The 25,463-nt window shown below is 42.9% G+C and overlaps 1 protein-coding gene across 3 annotated transcripts in view; it reads right to left on the minus strand.

Annotated features, from left to right (window-relative positions):
• Positions 1 to 25,463, minus strand: part of DROSHA (drosha ribonuclease III) — a 276,733-nt gene that overhangs the window by 111,106 nt on the left and 140,164 nt on the right. For all 3 annotated transcript variants that reach the window (XM_077269726.1, XM_077269724.1, XM_077269725.1), the window contains exon 17: positions 17,499 to 17,606. In XM_077269726.1, the coding sequence (XP_077125841.1) occupies positions 17,499 to 17,606 (108 nt within the window). The remainder of the gene's footprint in view (positions 1 to 17,498; positions 17,607 to 25,463) is intronic.

Consider the following 25,463-nt stretch of genomic DNA (forward strand, 5'->3'; position numbering starts at 1 on the left):
GAAAAGGGACGCCCAGAAAAAGAGTATGGACTGGAGAGAGGCTGCGAGGCTAAAAAATTCAGGGCAGAAGTGACTAATTTAAAAAATATATATTTATGCTTTTTCCCCCCCGTCATGTAGGACTGGTCAAAATGGCAGACAATCACCATTTTACTGAATTTGTGTAAAGCAAATCACCCAAAATTTTGATCTACAGCAATGCAAGAATTTGGGGAATTTCTAAATAAATTTGAACTGAAGACAAAATGTGGAATTGTGCTTTCATTTCAAATGAGGGGGCCAGTGGGAGGGAAGGGTTGGTGTTACTGTGCGGACGCAATATAGGGCAATGGAGGACATTACGGAACAATTTGCAGAATGTGAAAGGGGGCGTGCGGGGACATTATGTAGAGAGGCATTGTGTGGGCGATTTGGAAAGGAGCCTTTAGAGGTGATATTTTGGAGAGGCAGTGTGGGGGTTACTTTGTGCAGAAGCACACTGAGGGGCAATCATATATTTAGGGGCGCAGCATAGGAGAGGAGATATTTTATCTCTGGGGCAGTAAAATTGTACTTTTTTTTTTTTTTTTTTTTTAAATGGCACCTTGTTGGGAAGTGAATTCTGCAGAGATGAGCTTTAGTACCTGGATGTAAAGGTTTATTTGTGATATGGACTATGTCTCATCTGTTCTGTGGCTCCTGTGTGGTTTACAGACTGAAGACAACTCCCTCCTTACCATGGTTAAGGACACACTGGCACATTGCAATTTATCGCTGTACTAATCTTGGTGCTGCATATATTGATGGTCGTCCTGCCGCAGCATTCATGTACTGACGGTGTTTCTGGTGCCACATTCATGTACTGACAGTGGCTTTGGCGCCGCATTCATACACGGACAGCGGTCCTGGAACTGCATTCATGCACGGACAGTGGTTCTGGCACTACATTCATGCACGGACAGCGGTTCTGGCGCTACATTCGTGCATGGACAGTGATCCTGGCACTGCATTCATGTACGGACAGTGGTTCTGGCACTGCATTCATGCACGGACAGTGGTCCTGGAACTGCATTCATGCACGGACAGTGGTTCTGGCACTACATTCATGCACGGACAGCGGTTCTGGCGCTACATTCGTGCACGGACAGTGATCCTGGCACTGCATTCATGTACGGACAGTGGTTCTGGCACTGCATTCATGCACGGACAGTGGTCCTGGAACTGCATTCATGTACGGACATTGGTTCTGGCACAGCATTCATGCACGGACAGTGGTTCTGGTGCCGCATTCATATGCTGACATCGGGTCTGATGCCGTATTCATGTACTGAAGGTGGTTCTGATGCTGCATTTATGTGTTGACCTAGGTTTTGATGCTGCATTCATGTACTGACAATTGTTCTGGTGATGCACTCATGTACTAATGTGCAGATGGTGGTTCTGATCTTGCACACTTGTAGTAATCCATAACGTGCTTAATTTCCAGGTTAAAAACTTAAAAATCTTCACAACTTATCATTCATTCTCTGAACTGAAATACCCTGCATGTCTATTGCTCCAGTCCTTGACAGCAAGCAGTCTGAATGGTATCTGAGTCATTCTATCTTCGGCATTGAATTCTGCATGTTTCTAGATTTGTTAGCCATCTTAGTAAGCAATTGTTTTTGTTTATAGATATTTAACTCACTTCTGCTTGTCCTCATGCAGAGAGATCACATAACTGTTTCAAAGTGGTTTATGATCCATGTAGACCTGGACATTTGTTTATCTGTTCACTACATTTATTGTGTCCTGCTGTCTCAACTGAGTTAGATTGATTGCTAATGAGAGGAAAAAAAAAAAAAAAAAGACATCTAAGAGCTAGCCTTGAATAAATGTAGACATACTTTGGGGATGCATTTGTGCATTCCTGCACTATTATTCGTGTACATTTATTCAAAGTACTTTTTCTATGTGCTGGCGGTTATAACATGGCAGTTAGACAGGGCAGGAGACAGGTAAGACAATCTAAATCTATTCCCTGTTCATTTGGACCAGAACAAATACTCACCATATGTATTTGTATAATCTATATCCTGGCTGCTGCATTCACTCACATTCACCGCCCTTGCATAAACTCTTTACACTCCATCCATATCGGCCCATCTGTCCTTGCCTCTCCTATGTATAGCACTCATGCTCTGTTCACATTGCTTAACAGCGCAGATCCATTCAGTCCCACCATCCAACACAAGAGACGCTCTCACAAATCACTTAACCATCTGCTCACTCTTTCTATCCTCCTTCTCCTAGTCGCTAGAGACATCTCTCCCAACCCCGGCCCTCCATGTTATAGCCAGTCAAACCTCCCAACTGCTACACTCAGAAACCCCTCTAACCTTATTAATATTCCCTGCATGCCTTCTGTCTCTTTCAATTGTGCCCTTTGGAATTCTCGCTCTGTGTGTAATAAACTCCCTTTCATCCACGACTTCTTCCTTTCTAATTCTCTTAATCTCCTGGCTCTTACTGAAACCTGGATCCAGCAGTCAGACACCACCGCCGCTGCTGCTCTTTCATAAGGTGGACTACACTTTACACATACACCAAGATCGGACAACAGAGCAGTTGGAGGTGTTGGTCTGCTCCTTTCACCAAAATGTACCTTCCAAGTTATCCCCCAAGTACCCTCACTTGTCTTCCCTTCCTTTGAAGTCCATGCTCTCAGACTCTACATCCCCTTCTCCATGCGAGTGGCGGTGGTGTATCATCCTCCCGGCCCCTCTCATCAGTTCCTGGATCACTTTGCCACCTGGCTTCCACACTTTCTCTCCTGTAACACCCCCTCCCTCATCATGGGTGATTTCACCATCCCCATTGCTTCTCCCCTCTCCCCATCTGCTTCTCACCTTTTATCTCTAACCTCCTCTTTCGGCCTCTCGCAGCATACTAACTCTCCAACACATGAAGATGGAAACTCCCTCGACTTGGTCTTCTCCCATCTTTGCTCAGTGGATGATTTCACAAACTCCCCTCTCCCACTCTCTGACCACAACCTTCTTTCATTCTCTATCAAGAACTGCCATCCCGCTCAGGTCACCCCCACTTTCCACACTTATAGAAACATACAGGCCATTAACATCCAGAAACTTATGAAGAACTTGCAGTCCTCATTGGCCCCAATCTCCTCTATCTCATGTCCTGATTCTGCTCTGAAGCATTACAATGAAACCCTGCAAAGTGCCCTGGATGAAGGTGCACCTCCTGTACATAGAACAACTCAGCACAGACGGCGACAACCGTGGCACACGCTGCAAACACGTTTCCTGCAGCGGTGCTCCAGGTGCGCCGAACGTCTGTGGAGAAAATCTAATCTACCCGAAGATTTCATCCATTATAAGTTCATGCTAAAAACATACAACTCTGGCATTCACCTCTCCAAACAAACCTATTTCAACACCCTCATCACCTCACTGTCCAATAACCCTAAACGTCTCTTTGACACTTTCCACTCCGTCCACTCCTATTTAAATATTTTCTATCAATTTATTTCTACAGCTTATATGTAGACTATGGGGTCAACTGATCAAAATGTTTATAGCATAAAACTGGCGAAAAACACTTTGTAAGTTTTGCAACTTTTGGTGTTTTATCATAAAATGGGGAAAAGTCCAATTAACTCCTCGTGCCTCCGTTTTTGAAAAGGTGGGCTACATTTGAAAAAAAGGAAGGCTGCAAAACTCTATAAGACAATAGTAAAGTATCCATTTTCAGTGTTATGAAATGCTTCTAAGATTTATACATTTAAAAAGGTATTCCTATGTCCGAGGTCATATAACAATATGTAGTAGGTGTAATAATAATATTAGCAAACACATATAAATAGAAATGTAGTATAGTTCTTCTGATTCACTATGTTGCTTACACCATGTGCAGGGTATTGCAATAGCTTAGGTATCCATGATGACGACCACTAACAGCTAATTGTCACTATATGAGTGGTCATAACCATGGATACCTAAGCTACTGCAATGCCCTGCCCATGGGGTAAGCAACATACCCAATTAGAAGAATTATGCTACATTTCTAATTGGAGGTATTTGCGAATATTATTATTACATCTACTATTTATTGGGCTAGGATCTTGGAGATGGGAATACCCATTTAACTTAAATTTGAAGATCCAGAATTTATGTTCCAAATCCAAGGTTCCTGGTCTACCTGACTCATCAATCTAATGGTGGCTTTTTTGGAGGTCATGGGATGTGGCTGCTCTGAAAGCAGCAGATTTTTCCCCTTTAGATAAAGAGGTCTTTGAATTATATATTTCTGACTTTTCAGAAATTTAAAGACAACTGAATATGGTAGATAAATGGAGTAAAAGCCTAAACAGTGGCACTATTATGATGTTTGTCCAGATAAAAACAATCTATTGGGAACAAACTTTATGGTAAAGCTCCAATGTTAAGAAACAATTGGGAGAAGGTCATTGCTTTTTCCACAATGGTAGAAGTCTGACACTGCAGGTGTCATACTTCCTATAATGTACTGTATGTGGTGGCGATGAATCTGCTGATCTTTTCCCTTTACATGATGACAAATAGCCAAGTTTTAGCTTCATCTGCTTTCCTATGGCAGCCCTATTTACAAGGGAAACTAGTTATGCAGAATAATAAAGTAATAAAGTTACAATGTCCCCGAAGGTCACCTTTCATTGTAAGAAAATACATTATACTATTGTTATACTATTAAAAAGTAAAATCAGAAAAAATAAGCCATTGAATCGTGATGGAAAAACAAAAATCAGAACCATGAAACTAACGTTAGCATTGCTCAAATAAGTAATTTACAGGGAAAAATACCCTTGGCCTAAAGTTACAAATGATCTATAACCCGCCAACTCTATTTACAATATTAAACATCTGTATAACAGAAATGATATCGGAAAAAAGTAAACATTGAATAACATTTACTGTACTCAATGTCTCCAACGCAGAAGTCACCGTTTACATGAAGAACACCGATGGAAAGGTTGCATATTCTGTGCATACTTTCCATACCCGTCGATGCTGCCTGCTCGGAGCCTCCTACAGCAGTGCTTTCTTGTAATATTGGAATGAATGGTAAATATGGAATAAAGGAGCTCTCCCCCATGTACAAGGCACTTTCCTTATCGCCTGCAGCTGGATCTGCCCAGAACTCTTCTCACTTGCTATATGTTATTATAAGCATTCTAGCTTCATTTTTCATTTGAAGAAAAGCTGTTAAAAATGTTACTTGTGTTATTGTGAAATATTTGCATTTTAGCAATACATTTGCATCCCATACGGTGAATGTTGCACCACAGCTTACAGAGCGCGGGGGTGAGCTTGTCATGACAAATCAAAGTCTGAGCGTTCACGGCAGATCGTCCAGAAAGCTAGAGATGCGTCTGACAATTGCACTACATAGCAACCCCTGGCCTGCCTCTGATGAGGTCATATAAAGCCATGGGAATCTGTGGTAAAGGGGTCGTCCCTCTATCCATACCCGACACCCATCATCTGTAGGTGAGAAATGGATGATTGCTGAGGTCCAATTTCTCGTCACTGTATAGATTTATTATTTAGCTTAGTTTGACCTTACTAATTAAAAATAAGAGGGCTTTTCAAAAACTTGTGCTTCCCCAACCTTTTTCCTCCATACTGTACCCGCTGACGTTAGTGCCACTGCATGGGAATCACTTTGGTACATTTTCGGTCCCCATTTATGGGTAATTCACAAGACACATTGTACATTGGATTGAGTGTGCCCAGCTTTAGCAATGTCAAATACACAATAAGTCAGGACGTAGCATGGCGGAAGAAGGATCTCACCCTTTACAGAGAATGTCTCCATCTGAGAGGAGCAAGCTGAGGGGCAGTGACCCTGATTCCAGCTATGTATTATTTATATTGAGGAGTGCTGCAGTTTGGATAAACGGTTTTCTGTGCTGTAGATTTTCCAGTTCTCAATGCTCAGCTCTGTATAACCCCGCCCAGACCACTGACAGCTCTGTACACCATCTATAGGCAGATATCTGCCAATCAGTGGTGGGGGCGTGGTCGGACTACATGGCAGCAGGCAAAGTAGTCATCTACTGATAATCTCCTGCTGATAAAACAATTTTCTCTAAACTAAAGCAAGCAGCTCAATAAGTGATACATCACTGGAATCAGGATGTCTGCCTCTACATTATGATCCTCTCAGAATAACTAGTAAAATTCTGATGACAGATTCCCTTGAAGAAACACTCAGCTCATTGCTTTCATTATTATGTCAATTTCCATTTTAAACATCCGCTATGTATCAGGCGATCCCAAAGATGAGTATCCTACGTGACATTTAGTCAGGGATAAGCATGTACTGTGCCATTTTCTGAAGCACTATATAACCTGAATCAAGTGTTGCTGGCTCATGTCTTTCATGGGGTATTTAATACGTTTTCACCAGCTGGATTCCATTAATAATACAATATTACGTAAAGGACTTGGCATAGTGCAGAATTCTGCAGGTGGCTAGAGGATTCTAGGGAGGTCACAGGAATACTTGGAGACTAAAAAATTTAATAATTTAAACCTATTATTCAATGCAGGAATTATAAAGTTTTTTTCGCCAAAACTTTTCCCTGAGATTTTCACATCGTTTTAACAGCAGTTCAAGATTTCGAAAACAGAAGACAAAATGCCAACCTAAACAGCGATTAACTTACTATACCAATTCTATCAGGACAATAGAAATAATTGTGATAAATTGGGCTGCTGTGTGTACATGGCATTGGCTTCACGCGGATACCATGAAGGTGTTAGAAACAAAATATTCTAGAAAATAAATTACGGTACTTGACATTTACTATTAATAAGAAAGTCAAATACGTATATATTACGGGCCATGTACAGATCGCAGGTCTACTGACGAACTAACAGGCTCATATATGAGGCTCTAGAGTTAGCCGGTGGCTCAGTGGTTAGCACTGCAGCGCTGGGGTCCTGGGTTCAAATCCCACCATGGATGGGAGTTTGTATGTTCTCCCCGTGTTTGCGTGGGTTTCCTCCGGGTTCTCCGGTATCCTCCCACATTCCAAAGACATACTGATAGGGAATTTAGATTGTGAGCCCCATCGGGGACAGCAATGATAATGTGTGTAAAGCGCTGAGGAATATGTTAGCGCTACATAAAAATAAAGATTATTATTAGCCAGCTCAGGACTTTTTCCTTTCAGGTTTTATTGTACATACGCTTTTAACAGACGTAAAAAAAAACAAAACAAAAAAACAAACAAACCTTTTTTGTTCTCATATTTAAATAATTTTTGCCTTTATTTGCAGTCTCACTTTTTTCTTAGTTTTGTTGTATTTATTCTCTTTTTTTTTAATATTTTATAATTAATTTTTTTGTTATTAGCTGCAGTGGTCAGATGATTTAACAGCACATCATCAGGAAAACTAAGGCCGGCGTCACACTCAGCGTAGGGAAATACAGTCCGTATTTTACATGCGTAATACACAGAAATGTTCCCAAAACAGTGATCCGTATAGCATGTAAACCTCCGTATGTAATCCGTACAGCGAGATTTTCTCACCGGCCTGCAAAACGGACATACAATGGAACCATAGGCTCATATATTCATGAAAACATATGTACGGTATATATATATATATTTATTTAATACAGGGCTAGATAGCTTAAAAGCCGGTAATTCAATTGCTGGCTTTTGCCATCTCCTTCCAAAACCCGACAGGATATGAGACATGGTTTACATACAGTAAACCATCTCATATCCCTTCTTTTATTACATATTCCTCTTTACTAATGTAAAAAGTGACGGTGTCAAATTTGGGGGCTCTAGCTATTAAATTAAAGGGTTAAATCGCGGAAAAAACTGGCGTGGGTTCCCGTACAATTTTCTCCGCCAGAGTAGGAAAGCCAGTGACTGAGGGCAGATATTAATAGCCTAGAGAGGGTCCATGGTTACTGCCCCCCCTGGCTAAAAACATCTTCCCCCAGCCACCCCAGAAAAGGCACATCTGTAAGATGCGCCTATTCTGGCACTTAGCCTCTCTTCCCACTCCCGTGTAGCGGTGGGATATGGGGTAATGAAGGGTTAATGTCACCTTGCTATTGTATGGAGGACTCATTGGTTGACATTTTTCTGTTCATTTAACTTTTATGCACAAACTTTTGGGCAAGTTCCTTTGTGCTACCCTTTGCTTAGCAGACCTTGCCGACTTTTCTATAGAACACCGCTGCTTATGTCTCGCAAGTCACACTGCTGGTCCGTGTGTAATCCATATTTTTCTCGCCCCCATTGACTTTTTTGCGCAATACGCTGACAAACGCAGCATGCTGCGATTTTCTTCGGTCGTACAAGACTGTAAAATACGGCTGCGTAAAATACGGCAGATAGGAGCTGGGCCATAGAGAATCATTGTACCGTGTGCAATCCGTATTTTTTGCACCTCTAATACGTCCTTAAAACTAGCTAGTGTGACACCGGCCTAATTAGATGGCTCGCTGCTCCTGTCATCTCCTTGCTGTAGGCGATCACAGGCCATAACAGTCCATTGACTGGCTTGAAGCGAGATGTTTCCACTCCCTGAATGGAGTGGTCTGTGCTGGATCCAGTTGGTTGATGGTGGGTGGGGGTATTATTTGCTATACATTCAGACCCCTGGGCAAGCTTTTATGCTGCCCTGCCAACCCCTTTAAAGAATTCTTCAGCTATAGTAAGCAGAGTTGTGATATTTGGAGAGTGCGTGTGGTTCTTTATAGAGCACGCACTGGAACATTTCATCATCACACATTTTTCTCTCATTTCAGTTTTAAGTGCCGAAGTCCAACCGTAATCAATGGATTAGCAGTAAATGTACATTAGCTATTCATACAAGTACCCGGGATACTTGAGGCAGAGAATAGGTTAATTTGATTAGTACTTAGCCTTGTGTGAGACAGCAGACAGAATCTGGTGCACGCTCCCTCACGTGTCTAGCATTTTGTAGACTTGACAAGATAAATGTATTTCATCTCTCAAGTTGGAAATGAAAAATTACTTTTCTGCCTTAATGCATTGGTTTTAAAATTATTCAAGATTAACCGCGTTTGGCATTTTACAATGTCTTGGCAGTCACTGGAGATACTTGCAGGCCTTAAGGAAATATACAAGGGACGGAGAATTACAGTTGTGCTCAAAAATATACATACCCCGGCAGAATTGTTGCTTTAAAAAGAGAAAACACAGTAGTCTGACAATAAATGGCTTCACCCAACCACTAACCATGAGTGGAGGAAAAGTTTTGGTGTTATCATTCATATTCTCTGAAAAAAGGCCACGAAAGCAAAAATTCTGCCGGGGTATGTAAAGTTTTGAGCACTACTGTATGTTGTCACGCTCGCGCCGAGACTGGTTGGTGCGGGCGTGCGGGGGTGTGGCCCCACTGGACCACAGACCAAACTTCCCTGGAAGGGGCGTAACTAAGTAGCTTCCTAGGTGTTCGCTGGAGCCTCTGATGGGGAGGTCAGGCTTGTGCAATAGGAAGCTACCAGGTACCACTCCAGGGTGATGTCTGGCTGTGGCTGCTGATCCCACCGGGGAACGGAACATAGACAGGCAAGCGGGCACGGCTGGCACTCTGGCAGACAGGCGGACACGGCTGGCTCTCTGGTAGGCAGGTACGGCTGGCTTTCTGGAAGGACAGGCGGACAAGACTGGTACACTGGAAGAACCGGTAGGGACCGGTCTGCAGGCAGGTATGTAAAACAGGTAAGAACCTGTTCAGACAGGAGGACTAAATAATAGGTAGAGAAAGACCGCAAGAGCGGATGCAGAGCGAAAGCACAGGAGCTAGAGCCAAGAACAGAAACGCAGGAGGCGGAGCCAAGAACAGGAGGCGGAGCCAAGTGTAGAAATGCAGGAGGCGGAGCCAAGTGCAAAAAAGCAGGAGGCGGAGCCAAGTGCAGAAACGCAAGAGGCGGAGCCAAGAGCAGGAATGCAGGAGGCGGAGCCAAGAGCTGGAGCCAAGTGCAGAAACACAGGAGGCGGAGCCAAGAGCTGGAGGCGGAGCCAAGTGCAGAAACGCAGGAGGCGGAGCCAAGAGCGGGAGAAGTAGAACCGCAAGGAGCGGAGCCAGGTAGAACCATAAGCGAAGCTGCAGAGCGAGAGCTGAGCGGATCCACAGAGCAGAGGGCAGAGCAAAGTCAGAGTACAGAGCAAAGTGCAGAGCAAAGCTACAGAGAGCAGAGCTGAGAGCAAAGCCACAGGGTGCAGAGCTGAGAGCAGAGCAAAGTCGGAGTGCAGAGCAAGACAAAGAGTGCAGAGCCGAGAGCAAAAACACAGAGTGCAGAGCAAGGTCACAGAATGCAGAGCAAGGAGCAAAGCAAGGTTGCAGAGAGCGGAGCCGAAAGCAGAGCAAAGCAAGACAGGGATATAAACGCACAGCAGAAAAAGCAAAGCAAGACAGGGATATAAACGGACACAGGAACGGGACTAGACTAAGACAGAGTCAGGAACGAGACAAGGCACAGAGACATGGACACAAGCCAGGGTACGACGCCTCTCTGGGTGGCGGACATAGGCCAGGGTACGAAGCCCCGCTGGGTGGCTACACAGAAAACAGACCAGGGTACAACGCCCCCCTGGGTGGCGGACATGAGTAAGCGAGACAGGGCCTGGCACCTCAGCAGCTAAGAACTGACTGAGGGAGTAAGTTGCACAGGCCCCCACCAATGGGTGGGGATGTCTTAAATACAGGAAGCCTCATGGCAATTGGCCAGGGACACCTTAGCAAGGTGCACACAGTCTCTATAAAAAACAGGAGTTGCCGGCGCCGCCTCCCTATGCACACAGACAGCGCAAGCACAGAGCAAACACCAGACATGAGGCACACAGCATGGAGCTGGCAGCAGAGAGAAGTCACAACAAGGCCCAGAGAAGTAAGTGAGTTTGAGTGTAATGCAGGTGGGGGATGGGAGGCCATGCAGTGATGCCAGCAGAGTTGTTACATATGTATTCTATGTTCTATAATGGATGAACAGGAATAGCCATAGGATTCAGGTTTATGCATAAAATATAGGCATGTATAGGTTTAGACACATGTAGAAGGGGTAAGAGAGGTAGCATGAATTTGGTCACAACTCACGACAGATTAAAGAATATTACCATTTTACAGTGCCTGACCCATAAGTGGATCACAGGGTGCCCGGCAGCCAGACCCTCAGTGATTAGCTGGGATCAGTAGGAAATCCTGGAAATACCTGCAGAATCGGCAGGTGGAAATTAAGTTAAAGTGCTAAAGGGGTCTAAAGGGTTGTTAGGGTAGGTTATCAATATTTGATTAATCCTACACATGGCACTCCTTGCCACTAAGCTGAAGGGGCTTCAGCTCACAAGACAGCATTGAGTACTCTTGTTTGCATTGCTCCATGCGGTACAATGCCATACTAAGTTGAGGCTGCTCAGTTCCATTCATTCGAATGGCCTATAGCCATAAGGCCAGGCACTGCCACTACCGACTATACAACCTTCTAACTAGTAACCAACAAAAGCCATCTGAAGGGTATCCCTTAGTTTTAAAGAATAGAAAACTACTTTAAAGTGAAACTGTCACTAGATATATGCAGCCCAAACCAAAGTCAACTGGAATAAAAAACGGTTTGAAAATCTGAGGGCTACAGGAAGTCCAGCTTCACTCCGGTTGATTGACAGATCTCTCCCATGTGCCTACATACAGAAAGATCTTTCAATCAACTGGAGCAGGGCAAAGAAAGTGTAATCGAGGGCAGGGAAAGCCCAATGGGGGCTGTAGTGCACTAAACTTTTCTAACTGTTCTCTTTGAAACACTGCAGTGGTTCCGAGTAAAACGTACCTAGCTGCAATCATGCAGTCAAGTTGATTCATAGTGCCAGTGGTTGGGGCAACATAAATCTAAAGACCGGTTCCCTTTAAATGATGCCAACTAAAAATCAATAAGCTTTTTATGCAGTACATCCTGCAAAGTGAAATATGTTGGTCTTTGTACTGGGTAATCAATAATAACCATTAATTTGAGGAACCTCCCTCTATAAGTTCTAACTTTTTCAGTAGGGAATTTGAACATGGGTTGTCTAAAAGAGAGAACAACTTTATCTTAAGTAATCCTGAAGGAGGTCATTAAACATAGTAGCCGATTTTGAGAATCATTAGAGTTTAATTTACCGTAGTTTAATTTACAGTACTCATGTAGCGCCATTATTTTCCACAGCACTTTACACATATCATCACTGTCTGAAATTGGGCTCACAATCCAAACTCCCTATCACTACGTCTACAGAGTGTCAAGTGTGGGAGGAACATGGTGAAAGTCACAAAAACACGGGGAGAACATACAAACTCCTTGCAGATGTGCTCTTTGGTGAGATTTGAACCCAGGACTCCAGATAAGCAAAGCAACAGTGATAGCCACTAAGCCACCATGCTGCCCTTAAAGATTAAGATGGGAGGAAACTCCATGATACTTTTATAAAGCAGTAAAGGCTAGAAAGGAAATATTCATACACTTTTTAGGGGCAAATTCTACTTGTATAACAGATCTGGGACCCACCAATGGGACATGCATCGGTCTTAAGAACAGCACCCTGATGTGCACCTCTGCTATGTAACTACCTCTCTACTCTCAGCAGCTCACAATGGATCCCCACTCTCAAGAAAGATTCCAATGCCACTGTTGGGACCCACATCTGCTATACATTTATGGCATATTTTGTGGACACCTGATAGCTGAACTAGCAGCGTTAATATGACATGGAGTCCTCAAATAGCATACGCAGCATATCATACGCTGCACCTGGCTTCTTAGGATAATAGCGCCGCAGACATCGTTTTCTCCTCTATTGAAGCTAAGTCCACTTCAGCTTTCCTGTTCAAGCTGACATCAGGCAAGGAGAAACATTATTACACCTTGAGCAACAGAGTTGAAGAAGCAAAACCCAAATGGACATATTTAATATGAATTAAAACAGGAGTGTTGATTGATACCCTTCAGGTCATATGGTGGACTCATGAATTGTACCATAATCGGGTTTCTTTTATGACTGTATCCTGTGCACCATCCTTAGGTATTTGGCCAAAAATACACCCAAACCAGATTAAGCTTCACATATAAAAAATATGTTGCAACTTTACCTGATCCTGGCTAAAAAAGGTGTGCAGCTCTTTCCCAATATATCCAGTTGAGTGCTAGTCTAGGGTCTGATATGCAACCAAATTTTGCATTATAATTGTGAAATTCCTCCATAGCATGACTATTCTAGTGACATAAGCTAGGAACACAATGCTCATAGAAACAGGAAAGATTAGAAAGTTTGTATCTCACAAATGTGGGCAGCAGATTACTGCTCCCATATAGGAAGAAGAACAAGATTTTGTCCTAATCACTTCTAACCTGGCCACATACATAGCAAAATAAGACGCCACTTCTTACTAGCAGTATTACCTTGGGAGGGGAGGGCGAGGAATTGCTAATACGTTACAAGCCATTGAGCACAAAGCAACAATGGCCTTTTAATTTGCCTCCGCTCTGGGTTCTAGACACACCATCCGAGTATTACAGTCATGTCCCACTCCAGGAAGCTGACATGCTTGTCTAGTGCCCGTCAAATGGAAAATAAACCCTTGACAGTTTGGCAGGATGCATTTAAGAATCACCATCTCACACACATGAGCAATGGCAGGAAAAAAAAGGGAATAGTTTAATAGCTGCTAAGCAGTAGCATAAGCTCGGAGGCAAGGGTTAATATCTTTTTAGGGATCTGAAGGATTATACGCTGTTTACATTTGAAGGAGGACAGGTCCAATGTGAGCTTGTCTGCAAGAAAAGGGATTCAATCTTTTTCTGGAGAGCAAAGGGGTTTATTTGTGCCTTGCAGGTCTGCTGACAGTGAAGGATTTACTCACAGCTTTCTCTGTATGGAGGATTAATGTTCTGAAACACTCTTTGGCCAGGAAATGGATTAATCTGTATTGGCCATGTTCTTGTACAGTGGTGACAACAATACGAATGTTTTGTGAAATGGTGAGAAAGTGAGATGATGATGTAAGACCACCATTAAGGGAAACGGCAAACCATATGACGGATCATGAAAGGTGGAAAATATGACAGCAATATTATGGCCCACATACAAAGAGGCAAGATCTGCTAAGCAAAGGGTAGCACAAAGGAACTTGCCCAAAAGTTTGTGCACAAAAGTTACATGAACAGGAAAATGTCAACCAATGAGTCCTCCTAGGTCAAATCAAGTCTTGTTCACCGGGATATTGCCATCTTAAAGTTTACTGCATTATAGCTTTGCTAAAATACAACCACCGGAAATGGCTTTCTAAAATTATGAAATACCGGGTATACCTGCAATTCTACGCTTACAACCAGGGTATTCTTGCCATTTGTCTAGATACTGTTGAGCAGATTTTAGGGCTTTTCAGCTCAGGACTACATATGGGATTATGAAGACATTTACGTGAAAAACAATGCATAGTAGGCAAGTGCAGAAGCTGCTATAGTCTGGTCTATAAAATGGACTAGCGCACAGTGGCAATTTTTTTCACATGAACAAAAGGACTGAGCGGACACTCGTTTGGGTACACAGTCACATAGGTTCCTATTGGATCGGTGTGATACCCTCTGAGAATACCGACAACACAATGGTCAAAAATCTGCCTATCTGAACCCGGCCTTGGATACATGTTTTACTAGAAAAATATGGGGTAAGCAGGTTGTGAGTCTAATAGTCCACACTGAGTGGTGATAAAGTCAAGCTTTTCAGTTTTAGTCATGGACAGACAAGATCCACAAGGGTTGATGATCGCCAAGCAAACTTTCATAGGCATCTTGGTTCTTGATTGCGCCAAGCGAGCACATGCCCAGCGGTCCGCTTATAAGACAGCATACAAGTACTTGTCCGCTGATGCTAGTTTGATGTTGGACACAATCATCATGTATTGGCTGCACATCCTCTGCAGTGATCTATCAAGAACATGCGGTTTGTACCATGTAGATGATTGCTGAATGTAAATGGAAGTCCAATGAGCGACAATTGACAGTATATTGATCAGTTCTCGTAACACCCAGATGGTTTGTCCTGTTTAGCAAGATAAGATGCAGGTCATCCTGGCGAGAGGTCAAGTGGGGAGTGAGTCTCTTCACTGCACTCAGGTTATAGTGCCCTCCCTTGTGGAATGTCTGAGCCAAGTGTGCCTTGCTCACAAAGTAGTAATGAGGAGACGTCTGTAGACTCTAGAGAATCGGGTGGACAATGCCAATGAAGTAGATCACATCACAGGTAACTAGCCACGCCCCCTGATGAAGAAGGGCGAAACGCATGTTGGGGAGCGAGGATGATGGGTTCTGATAACAGCTAAGTATGTTACTTTGTTCCCATCAGTAATCAGTTTCCTAGCCATGTATAGTAATCGAGCTATGGCAAGTTTCCCAGTCTCAACAGTACACAGTCATCCCACTATGCAGGTGAGAGGATTTCTACTCACTGCGCACCTATAGGATGATTCTATATGGCACAAAACTGCTCCCCAATATGAGTGCTGACGCGGGCATGACCATAACATGTGCAATAGTCCTGCTTCCTGTTGGGCGCACCTCGGGCATCCAGAATCATTTCTAAGACCTATTTTAAACATCATTTTAAGTGATCTGTGTACTCTGTGAATGACATAGAGCAGCGAGAGTCGTTTGGGCTCACTAAGCGAAAGATTGGGTATGTATTCCAGCATCGAAGCCCACGCATCATCTGTGATAACACAAATCTCCGTCTCCCATTTCTGTTTAACCAACAGAGGGAATTTCTTAAGGAAGACAAAGAGGTCATTATAATTACCTCCTTCGTGGCTCCCTCTGAGCAAATAGTGTCCAATACCACAGCTCTCTGAGTGTTAACTTCTTGCACTTTACATTGGGCTCTATAGGAGTGTTTGAGTTCAGTATTGAAAGAAGCAACTATCGGGTAGATGGAACTCGTTTTGCAGACAAAGGATTTAATCCCCTCATTGCCGACCACCTGGTGAACGTACTGTATACCCATACTCTTCCCGTTCCCGAACTCAGTTATTTTGGCAAATTCTGAGAGTAAGTCATTACTCCAAATAGGTGTGTACATTGATAAGTGGTCAACCTCTCTTTCATTGGTTTGATTTTAAGCCAAACCTTGGAATTAAAGTCAAATGTAGGATATACTGAGAGACCCCCAAACCTACCTGCCTCCAAACTTTCCACAAGGGGCCCCTGTCCCACAGTGTTTGAATAATTTTACAGACCGAACTGCTCGTGTCACTTTCTTTCCATCCCTTCATATGTTGGCATGGAGCCGCCAGGTAATACAACCATGCATTGGGCAGTGCCAGGCGGCGATATTGTTTATTTACAGAATGAATTGATAAATTGTTAGATCCATCATCCAGGACACAATGATCTCAAGTCCATCATGTATTCCTGAGAGGGACACATCATTTGAAGATTACAGACTGAAACCTAGTGCACATTTTCAGCACTAACCAATAACATATGTAACAATTATTTTATACCCTGTAATGTAAACAAAAAACTATTTTTGTACAAAGACACATAAGCACTATCTGAAATTTTTTTGTAAAATTGAAAAAATGTTTTAAAGTGATGTGAACACTGCTTTAAAATGGGTTCTCCACTACTAAACAATTGAATCTGTTTTGATGTACAAGTTAGTATGAGTTCCTCTCTGATTGCCTTCACTTTCAGTGTAATGTAATGAGAAGGCTGCAGCTGATCCGTATCCGCTGACTGGCTGCAGTGCTCACGTGATGGGTCTCACAAGATGTTCATGCCAGAGAACCTATGGGGGACACACTACCGACTTGCTTAGCAGTGGGGAAATCCATTATATGGAACTAGTGACTTGATTCATGCTGCCCAAACCGCAGCAGGGCGATTGGAGCTAGGTATATTTTCTCTAAAATGCTATGACTTTTTAGAGAAAATATAGTTCAAGTATCCGGCTGGAGACCATAGCCAAAGACGTGACTAGTATGGCTCCGTCCCTGGCAGGCTCCTCCCAGCGCTGCCGCAGGTGATTGGCAGGTCTCTAACTTGTGTGTCGCCTCCAGCAGCACTGGGAGAAGTGGTCAGGGGCGGCGCTGGACTAGAAGCACCACCTGCTGGTCCCTGGTCGGTTTTTCTAACTGTATTTTCTCTTACATGATGGAGCATTTCAGACAAGGCTGCTATCATGTAGTCAGGCTCTGGTTCATGCTACCGGAAGTTTGGGCAACATGAATCAAGTGACAAGTTCTCTTTAAAGTTTTTTTGGACTGATCATTACTACATATAATCAGATATTAAAACTTGGGTTCCTGTATACAAAAATATAAACCAAGAAACAAATCAAAGACTACAGTGTGATATGGTTTGGTAAGAAATGTGATATACTTGCTCAAGCAATTTATCATCTCAAAATATAACACTTGTAAGAATGAACGGGAACACGAGATATTGTATTGACTCACCTGCAACAAGCAGCGCTCCTTAAACACATATCCAATTAGTCTATCTAGATGCATGAGGCATTTATGATAGCGAATGTGATGGGTCAGCACTGGCAGCATCATTGCATGCTAACAAAAAGAAAAAAAAAATGTATTAAACCATTAGAGATTAAAAAAGTCTCCACCAGAATAACAATGGCATCTGCAGAATGGCAGACAATTATTAGCGCCGGCGACTGAGAGGACATGTTAGATTGCTTTTGGAGAGTCCAAGCCCTTGAAACTTGTATACATAAAAGATACATAGCAGCTTGCAGTTGTATTCGCACTTCTAAAAAATTGGATTTTTTTTTTTTTAAACAGGCGATGCTAGCTTCTCTTATACCATGGAATACAATTAGAATTACAATGATGGAGTACACAACAGTACCGCCAGAGAGAAGCCTAGACAGATGGCATGGTTGTGATCATGTCACCCGAGGCCCTGGCAGTCAGAATTTGTATGACCCGGCCAAAGTGATCAAGGGAGAAGAGATATTTAATATATGCCCCCAAATATGCCGGTCTGGCCACACATCGGCTCTGTAGGTGCAGGACTGACTGCTCCAGTATTAGGCTTGACGGTAATCAGACCTGAGTAAGGTGACTGAAGTGAGATTAGCTGGTCTTTTGGAACGTTACCAGGGCACATCGGAGAAATTCATCTGAGGAAGCCCCGTGTTACGGCAGATCAGCATTTTCTTACTGAACTTCAGGCAGCTGAATAAAACATTGGTTTTCTGGTCAGCGTACTGCAGCGTCCTGACAGCGCTCAAGTCAAGGCTGTTATTACAGGGAAGACGGTGAGGTGCCACCTCAGAAGAAATAACAGTGACTGGCATGGCGTTTCACTGGTTAACACTACCGACACGCTGCAAAGAAGCTCCACGCTGATGAAGGGAATCAGAACGAGAAACACCTCAATCATAATTATAGTAGAAAATACGATACCGCTCTGTTAAGGTCCTGTTTCTCACAAGACAGAAAAGGGTTTGTTTTTTTCTGTTCTGTCTTAAAGGGACTGTGTCAAGATTGATTATCAGGCGCACAACGCTCCCCTGCCTCCTTCTTGCCAGGGAAATGTGTGCTACTGAAGGACTAACAGGTAAGACCAGATGGCTAAGAATGTGCTAAACCTAAAAGCGATGTAGGAGGAGCAGAAATGGTCAGATTGGAATGGAAATATATCAAAGTTTATTATTAGTGTCCATACACACATATATAGAATACAAGAAACAGGATACAGAGGATATGCACACCTGGGATAAAGTCAGAAAAGCACCAGAAGGCTAAATACCCAAATATTAAATAGCTAGGTACCACGCATGTGCCAGAGAAACATCAATGTACTACTAATGGCTGGAAATGCACGCGATATATGACGTTAACAAAATAACTATCACTTACTGATAATATAACATGCAAAAAAGTATCATAAAATAATGATGATCTCAATGAGGCTTGTGTGGAATAATATAATGCAAATGTGGTAGTTACAACTGAAATATCACAACAAAAACAGCCTATGAACAGCACTAACGTGAAGTTAGGAATAAAGTCAATCAGTCACACTTATGTAATAGTAACAATTACCTGTGGCCATAAAGATGAATAGGGCAGAGAAAGTACCTCGACGTGCGGTTCGCCGCCACCTGTGGTTTCCATCAGGAGGTATAAAATACCACTCTGTTACTATCCTGTTTCTCATAGGACATAAAAGTTTTCTTTCTGCCTCCTTAAAGGGTTCATTACTGGTTTGATTTTAAGGAGCACAACGTTCCCCTGCCTCCCAAATCCTGCTTGCCAGGGGAATGTGTGCTCCGGAAGGATTACATGTTATCAGAGCATGCTAGGGTGTTATCCAAGCGTCTTGGGCGTGCTCAAATACTACGGTCGAGTCCCTGCGGCTGCTACACAGCTACAACATATGTGGGTCTTCCCTAACAGGCAATCTCTGCATGTGTTGTTGCTGTCTAACAGCTGTGGGAACACAAACATATTAGTCATACACACCGAAGACACTTGGATAACACGTAATCCGAGCACGTTGGCTCATCACTGATAAAGAACATATGGCTAAAAACGTGTTTATACGGACTGAGCAGCAGCACTGAACAACAGATTGGCAATTGATTTAGCCATAAACAATGTGCACTGAACGATTTGTAAAAGATCATTCAGTGCACATAGGCCACCGTAGTCTCAGAGTCCTGTTTACAGAGGCTGATGCACCGCCGAGAACGATTATCTTCTGCGCTGCCCAAAAGATCATTTTACTGCTGAAGAAATCATCTTGCTCATTCATCAGCTAATCAGCGGCATGTTTACACTGCAAGATTGTTGCTCAAGATACTAGTCTGAATAGTGAGCTTTCTGATGCTGAAAGCATCGGCAGCCATGTCTCAGCAACATTGGAGACGGTGCAGTGGATCCAACTAGCTTTAAGGCCCCGTCACACTTAGCGACGCTAAAGCGATCCCGACAACGATACGACCTGTCAGGGATCGTTGCTGCGTCGCTATGTGGTCGCTGGTGAGATGTCAAACAGTGAGATCTTCCCAACGACGCAGCAGCGATGCAGCGACCTGCAGCGACCTGTACAACGATGTCGTTGTGACCCTGTCACATGGCAGCTATTATGACGATTCAGACCTCGATGAGGGACGTCCTGTGTGACGTTGTAGTCAACAAGGTCGTTGGTAAGGTGTCAAACACAGCGATGTGTGCTACCCAGCGGGACCTCAACGATCAAAAAAAGGTCCAGGCCATTCCGACACGACCAGCGATCTCACAGCAGGGGCCTGGTCGCTGCTACGTGTCAAACATAGCGAGACCTCGCTTAGTGTGACGGGGGCTTTAGAGCAGCACTTACAAGAGCTATAGCTAAGAGCTTGTAAGTGCTGCACTATTTGCCTAAGAAACCAGTCACTGTTGATAGACAGCAGCGGTGGTTAGTATCCTATGCAACGAGCAGTAAATTACAAAATTACAAATCCCTCCACTTATGAGAACGAATACATTTTTTCTACAGTGTCTTGATTTCACAATCACTTTGCAATTTTACCCATTCTAAAACTAGAGAATTACCCTTTAAAATAGTATCCAGGCATTTGTCCCAACCATATGGCAAAAACATGATGTGAACCACACCTAATATCTGCAAGTCCATATACCCCCTACTGCTTGCCAGCCTTAATGTTCTTGACAATTATAAGACAGGACTGGAAATCATCCTCTGCTCCAACCCCATATATAGTATTCAGCTTCTTATTTCATAAAAAGTATATAAATTCCCTTCAGTTTCCTGGCCAAATATCTGGTGTCCACATGGCTATGGGTCCCTCAGTGAAGATCTCTTCTCTACCCCACAGAATTCTATATTCATGAGCACTGATAGATGGAGAGTGAGGCTGCCCTACATTGCAGTACATGAGAAGCTTTGTGAAATATCCTGTATTACCTGCAATAATAAGCGTACCATTAAGGAAGAAAGTCAGTAGTGATCCAATATATCGTCTTTAATGTCCCGTTAAATAGAGGGACCATTAATTCCCAAATCCGTGGGGTACTATCGAAAGTTAATCTGAATATTTTATATCCTTCTACTCACTCCAGCCGATGACTCTTCAACACTTTGTCTCCAAAAAGGCCACTAATCTTCTAGCCTCGGATCCCAAGCACACGAGGAAATGTTAGATTCTCCTTTTAGAGTAATTCATGGAGGATGAGATGTGTGCTAACTCATTATTAAGAGCTCTCCTGTTGCCAATACTATCCATAGTGATATTTCTCCGACACTAAAGAGGTTTTTGAACGTTCATTTGCAGAATGTGTAAGTTTATTCCAAGCTATGGAAGGAAGAGCGACTAAGTGGATATTACATGTGTGAGCGCCTTTATGGGGACTCCGGTGTATACAGCCAAGAACAATAGGGCTGCATCAGCCTGGCTGGGTTTATGGGCCCACCGCACAACATCTCCAGCCAAATGCTAGCTATGTGGCTCTCTGCACCGTGCAAGGCAGGCCTGACTGCGGCCATGGGACTAGCGGAGGACCGTCCCATTGATACAAATATATTACATGATCGTCAATAGCCGAGAAGTTCACACTGGTAAAACTGCCCACCACAATTGGTGGAGATATGTCCATATGCCGGATCTTATGTCTATCTTATGTACAGTAGCTCAATAGATCTCACTTAAAGTAATCATTAATAACTACAGAAAATCACATTGCTTGCAGTAGATCCGAAGACATCATTTCTCATTCGATTCCCATTATGCCACAGTTTTTTATACAGCCTTTAAAGGGAACGGGTCATTGAAAAATTATCTACTGTTTAAATCCGGTTTTGTATTAATGTAATGTTAAACATTTTTGACAATTCTTTAGGGCATTTCATGACATTTGGCATGTTGAGCTTGACACAATGTAATAGTGGCTGCAGGGCGGAATAAAGCGCTTGTTTTTAATTTCGCCTCTGTGTGGTGGAGATTATGGCAATCAAAGTATTGGCACCTAATGAGTTAAATTTAGCTATGGCCAACTGGGCGTTAACAGATCGTTTTCACTGGGCGCCTGAACTTTTGTTATGTCTAAGTGGGTGCAATCAGATAGCAACTAATAGAAAGAGAAAAAGTAATCTCATTAGGTGCCAAAGACTGCTACCGTAATATCTCCATGGAGAGGAGAAAGAAAAAAATAACAAAAATGTCTTATTCCGCTCTGCAGCCACTATTACATCAGGTTTTGATATATTTCTTGGATTCCATGTTTTTAATGAATCTTTAATAAAGCATGAACTATATTTTTATATATCGTGGACGGATGTGCCGCTTACTTCCTTTTCCTTGACCCTTTGGCTGAGCTTCACCAGCAGGACGGGCACCCAGATTCTAGCCTCCAATATCAGATGACATGGCGTGGTGAGCTCAAACAATCCCCCCTCTCCCCGAGTCACTATTACATCGTGTGTCCAGTTCAACATGGAAAAAAAAAATGGTGAAAGTTGCTCTTCCAAAATAAAAATGATGCAACTTTCCCAATGGCCCCTGGGGCTTTTTTAGTGTTCTACTTCCAGGAAATGTAATAATTAGACGCTCGCACTATCTTTGGTACTGAAGCATCTAATGACAGTGTGCAAATATCATTGAGAAGGGAGATGGAACAAGAGCCAGCTATGGCATTGCCTATTGTGAATAGTGCATCTTTGTTATCTAATGTGTATACAGGGGTCACCTGTCCCTATGACCCTGCCTCTGCTGATAAGGAATCTAATGAAAACTCTTCCTGAAATTCAAAAATTCTGAGTTTAAAAAAAGACTCAGTGACCAGTGTGAAAATTGAAGTTACTAATTTCGTTTTTTACAGGTTTTTGCGGTTGGGCAACATGATGTAGGGGCAGAGAGCCTTATTCCAGTGATGTGTTACTTACTAGGCTGCTTGTAGTTTCCATCAAATCAGTGTTTTCCCTCCAAGGGATTATCAGCAGATAAACATATCATTAAAGGACTAGTTGTCCCGTGCAATGTAGTCCTCCTGCTCTCTGCAACCACACCTCTGCTACGGTGTACATAGAAAGCTGCAGAGGAGTGGGTGATACAGAGCTTAAATGGGTTGTCCACTACTCAGAAAACCTCTTCTCATTCAGCATGTTTGCACCTGTAAAATAACAACACTTATACTGTCCTCCGGTGCTGGTCCAGCGGTGTCGGCGCTCTCTCTCCCGGGGCTCGCATGACATTGTCACGTGAGCCCTACACTGGCTTCACTCTCCCAGCCTTTGGATAATTTAGACATCAAGAGGACGTCAGAGCTGCGGCTGGCTGGTCACTCCCTCTTTATGTTTGATACTCCCGAAGGCGGGGACAGTGAAGCCGGTGTGGGGCTCACATGACAATGTCATGCGAGCCCCGGGAGAGAGCGCCGACACCGCTGGACCAGCACCGGAGGACAGTATAAGTGTTGTTACTTTACTGGTGCAAACATGCTAATTGTGAAGGGGTTGTCCAAGTAGTCAATCTGGAATTGGTGTTTCTTTTTTTCCTTCATCTATCCATTACCGAGGCATGGATTTCTATTCCCTGTATATAAATTTGGTCTCTTTAACCAACCGGTGTAGTCCACCAGAAGACTCTCATAGAAAAAGTTGAGTATCAACCCCACTTAGCTAAAAAGACTAGATTTACATATAGGGAAGAGAAGGTCATATTTCAGAAATGGAAAGGCATAGGGAGATATGAAAAACACCAGATTAAAAAAACAGCATCAGGTATAGAATGGGTATGTATCCCAGAGAAGATATGAGGAGGGAGGCGCTCTGCTCTCGCTCTATTAGCCCTCTTCCTCTCACCTAACTCTCCATAAAATCTCATCAGTACAAACGGTCATTTCTTAGCTCAGCAATGTAAAAATCTGTCTTCACTTAAACCAGATTTTAGCTGTGAATTGAGAATGAAAAAGCAGTTTGGATGAAGAAGCAGATTTCCCTAATAAGATATATTACAAAGTTGCTTATTTTCATGTGTAATATTAATTTATGAAATCTGTAGTAGAGAAAACAATGTCATCAAAACTACAGCTAGCAGCCCAGTAAGTAATACATCTCTCACGGGTTTACCGCGACAGAGGAGCCAGAAGACTGCAGCGTCTGATTTCTCCTACTCCTGCACTGATTAGGAGCACTTCACCTTCATATTAAACAATGTAAATTTATTTTAGCAGTGCAGGGGTTAACCTCTGTTGAGAACTCCTGGAGAGTTTAGTCTCTCAGCTGTGCACTGTTAGCCACTCCCGTCTCCTATATAATCTGGGCCCTGGCTAGCACTCATTGTCAGAGTCAGCTTATGCTGCATGGCTGGTGGTTGTTATTGGAGAAGGCGTTTTCTGAATTTATCTGTGACTGTTGCTAGGTTTTGAGTGTGTGATAAATTCTTTTCTTCTCCTACTTTGATTTAACCCCATCCTCCACTCCCCGATGCATTCCTCTGTTATATGTGAAAGTATATTTGTATGTTTGGTATTTTTCGTTACCCCTGTTCGTATTACGTTGTTAGTCTGATTAGTATACTACTACTCTCTTCTTCCCTGGGTGGGGGAAGGGTACAAACTGAGGGCTGATTCAGGAGCTAAGGCAGAGTACATAGCCCTGGCATCTTCACCATCAGAAGTAATTCGTGGAGCAGAGCGAGCTAGGGCACCCCCTACCGTTAGGGACAGGGAAAGAGCCCCTGGTCCCCCGACAACAGAGTCGTGACAACATCACTGTAATCAGGGTCTCTGCACCTACATTATGCTGATCTAGCAAAATCCTGGTGACAGATTCCCTTTAATACACAGTGTGAGACGGAATGAAAAAACATTGCCAAAGAATACTGTACATGTAACACTAAAACCTTATTTAAACAATAGGCCATTTTCTGATGATCGCTTCCATTTAATAGCCCTGCGGTAACACATCTCCCCATTTTTAATGATGGAAGCAATTAAAATGGACCTGTCACTTGCTATAAATGTCATTTTTATCTGGTGTAAATGCTGCTGTTTTTCTGAATCTGTTTTTTTTCTTTTTTCAGCGTGACTTTCCATTCTTGAGATAAATTGTTTTCTTTCCTGTATGTAAATCTAGCTTTTTTTAGTGGGTGTGATATTGAACTTTTTCTATGGGAGTTTTCTTGAGGACCAAAGAGACTAAATGTACATACAGAATAGAGGGCCATGACGCAGAAATGGAGAGGTGCAGGAACAAAAGAAAAACAATTACAGATTCAGGAAAATAGTGGCATTTTCACTAGGAAAAACAATTACATATTCATCGAAAGTGACAGATATTCTTTATGAAACAATTTTGTGAGCCTTTAAAAAGTATTCAAGTCTCTTAAAGGGGTTGTCCACAATTAGGACAAGCACTTTTTGATCTAAATGTTTGGCCCCAATAAAATAAAAAAA

This window comes from Ranitomeya variabilis, chromosome 6, assembly GCF_051348905.1.
Source record: "Ranitomeya variabilis isolate aRanVar5 chromosome 6, aRanVar5.hap1, whole genome shotgun sequence".
In the NCBI taxonomy this organism is placed as follows: domain Eukaryota; kingdom Metazoa; phylum Chordata; class Amphibia; order Anura; family Dendrobatidae; genus Ranitomeya; species Ranitomeya variabilis.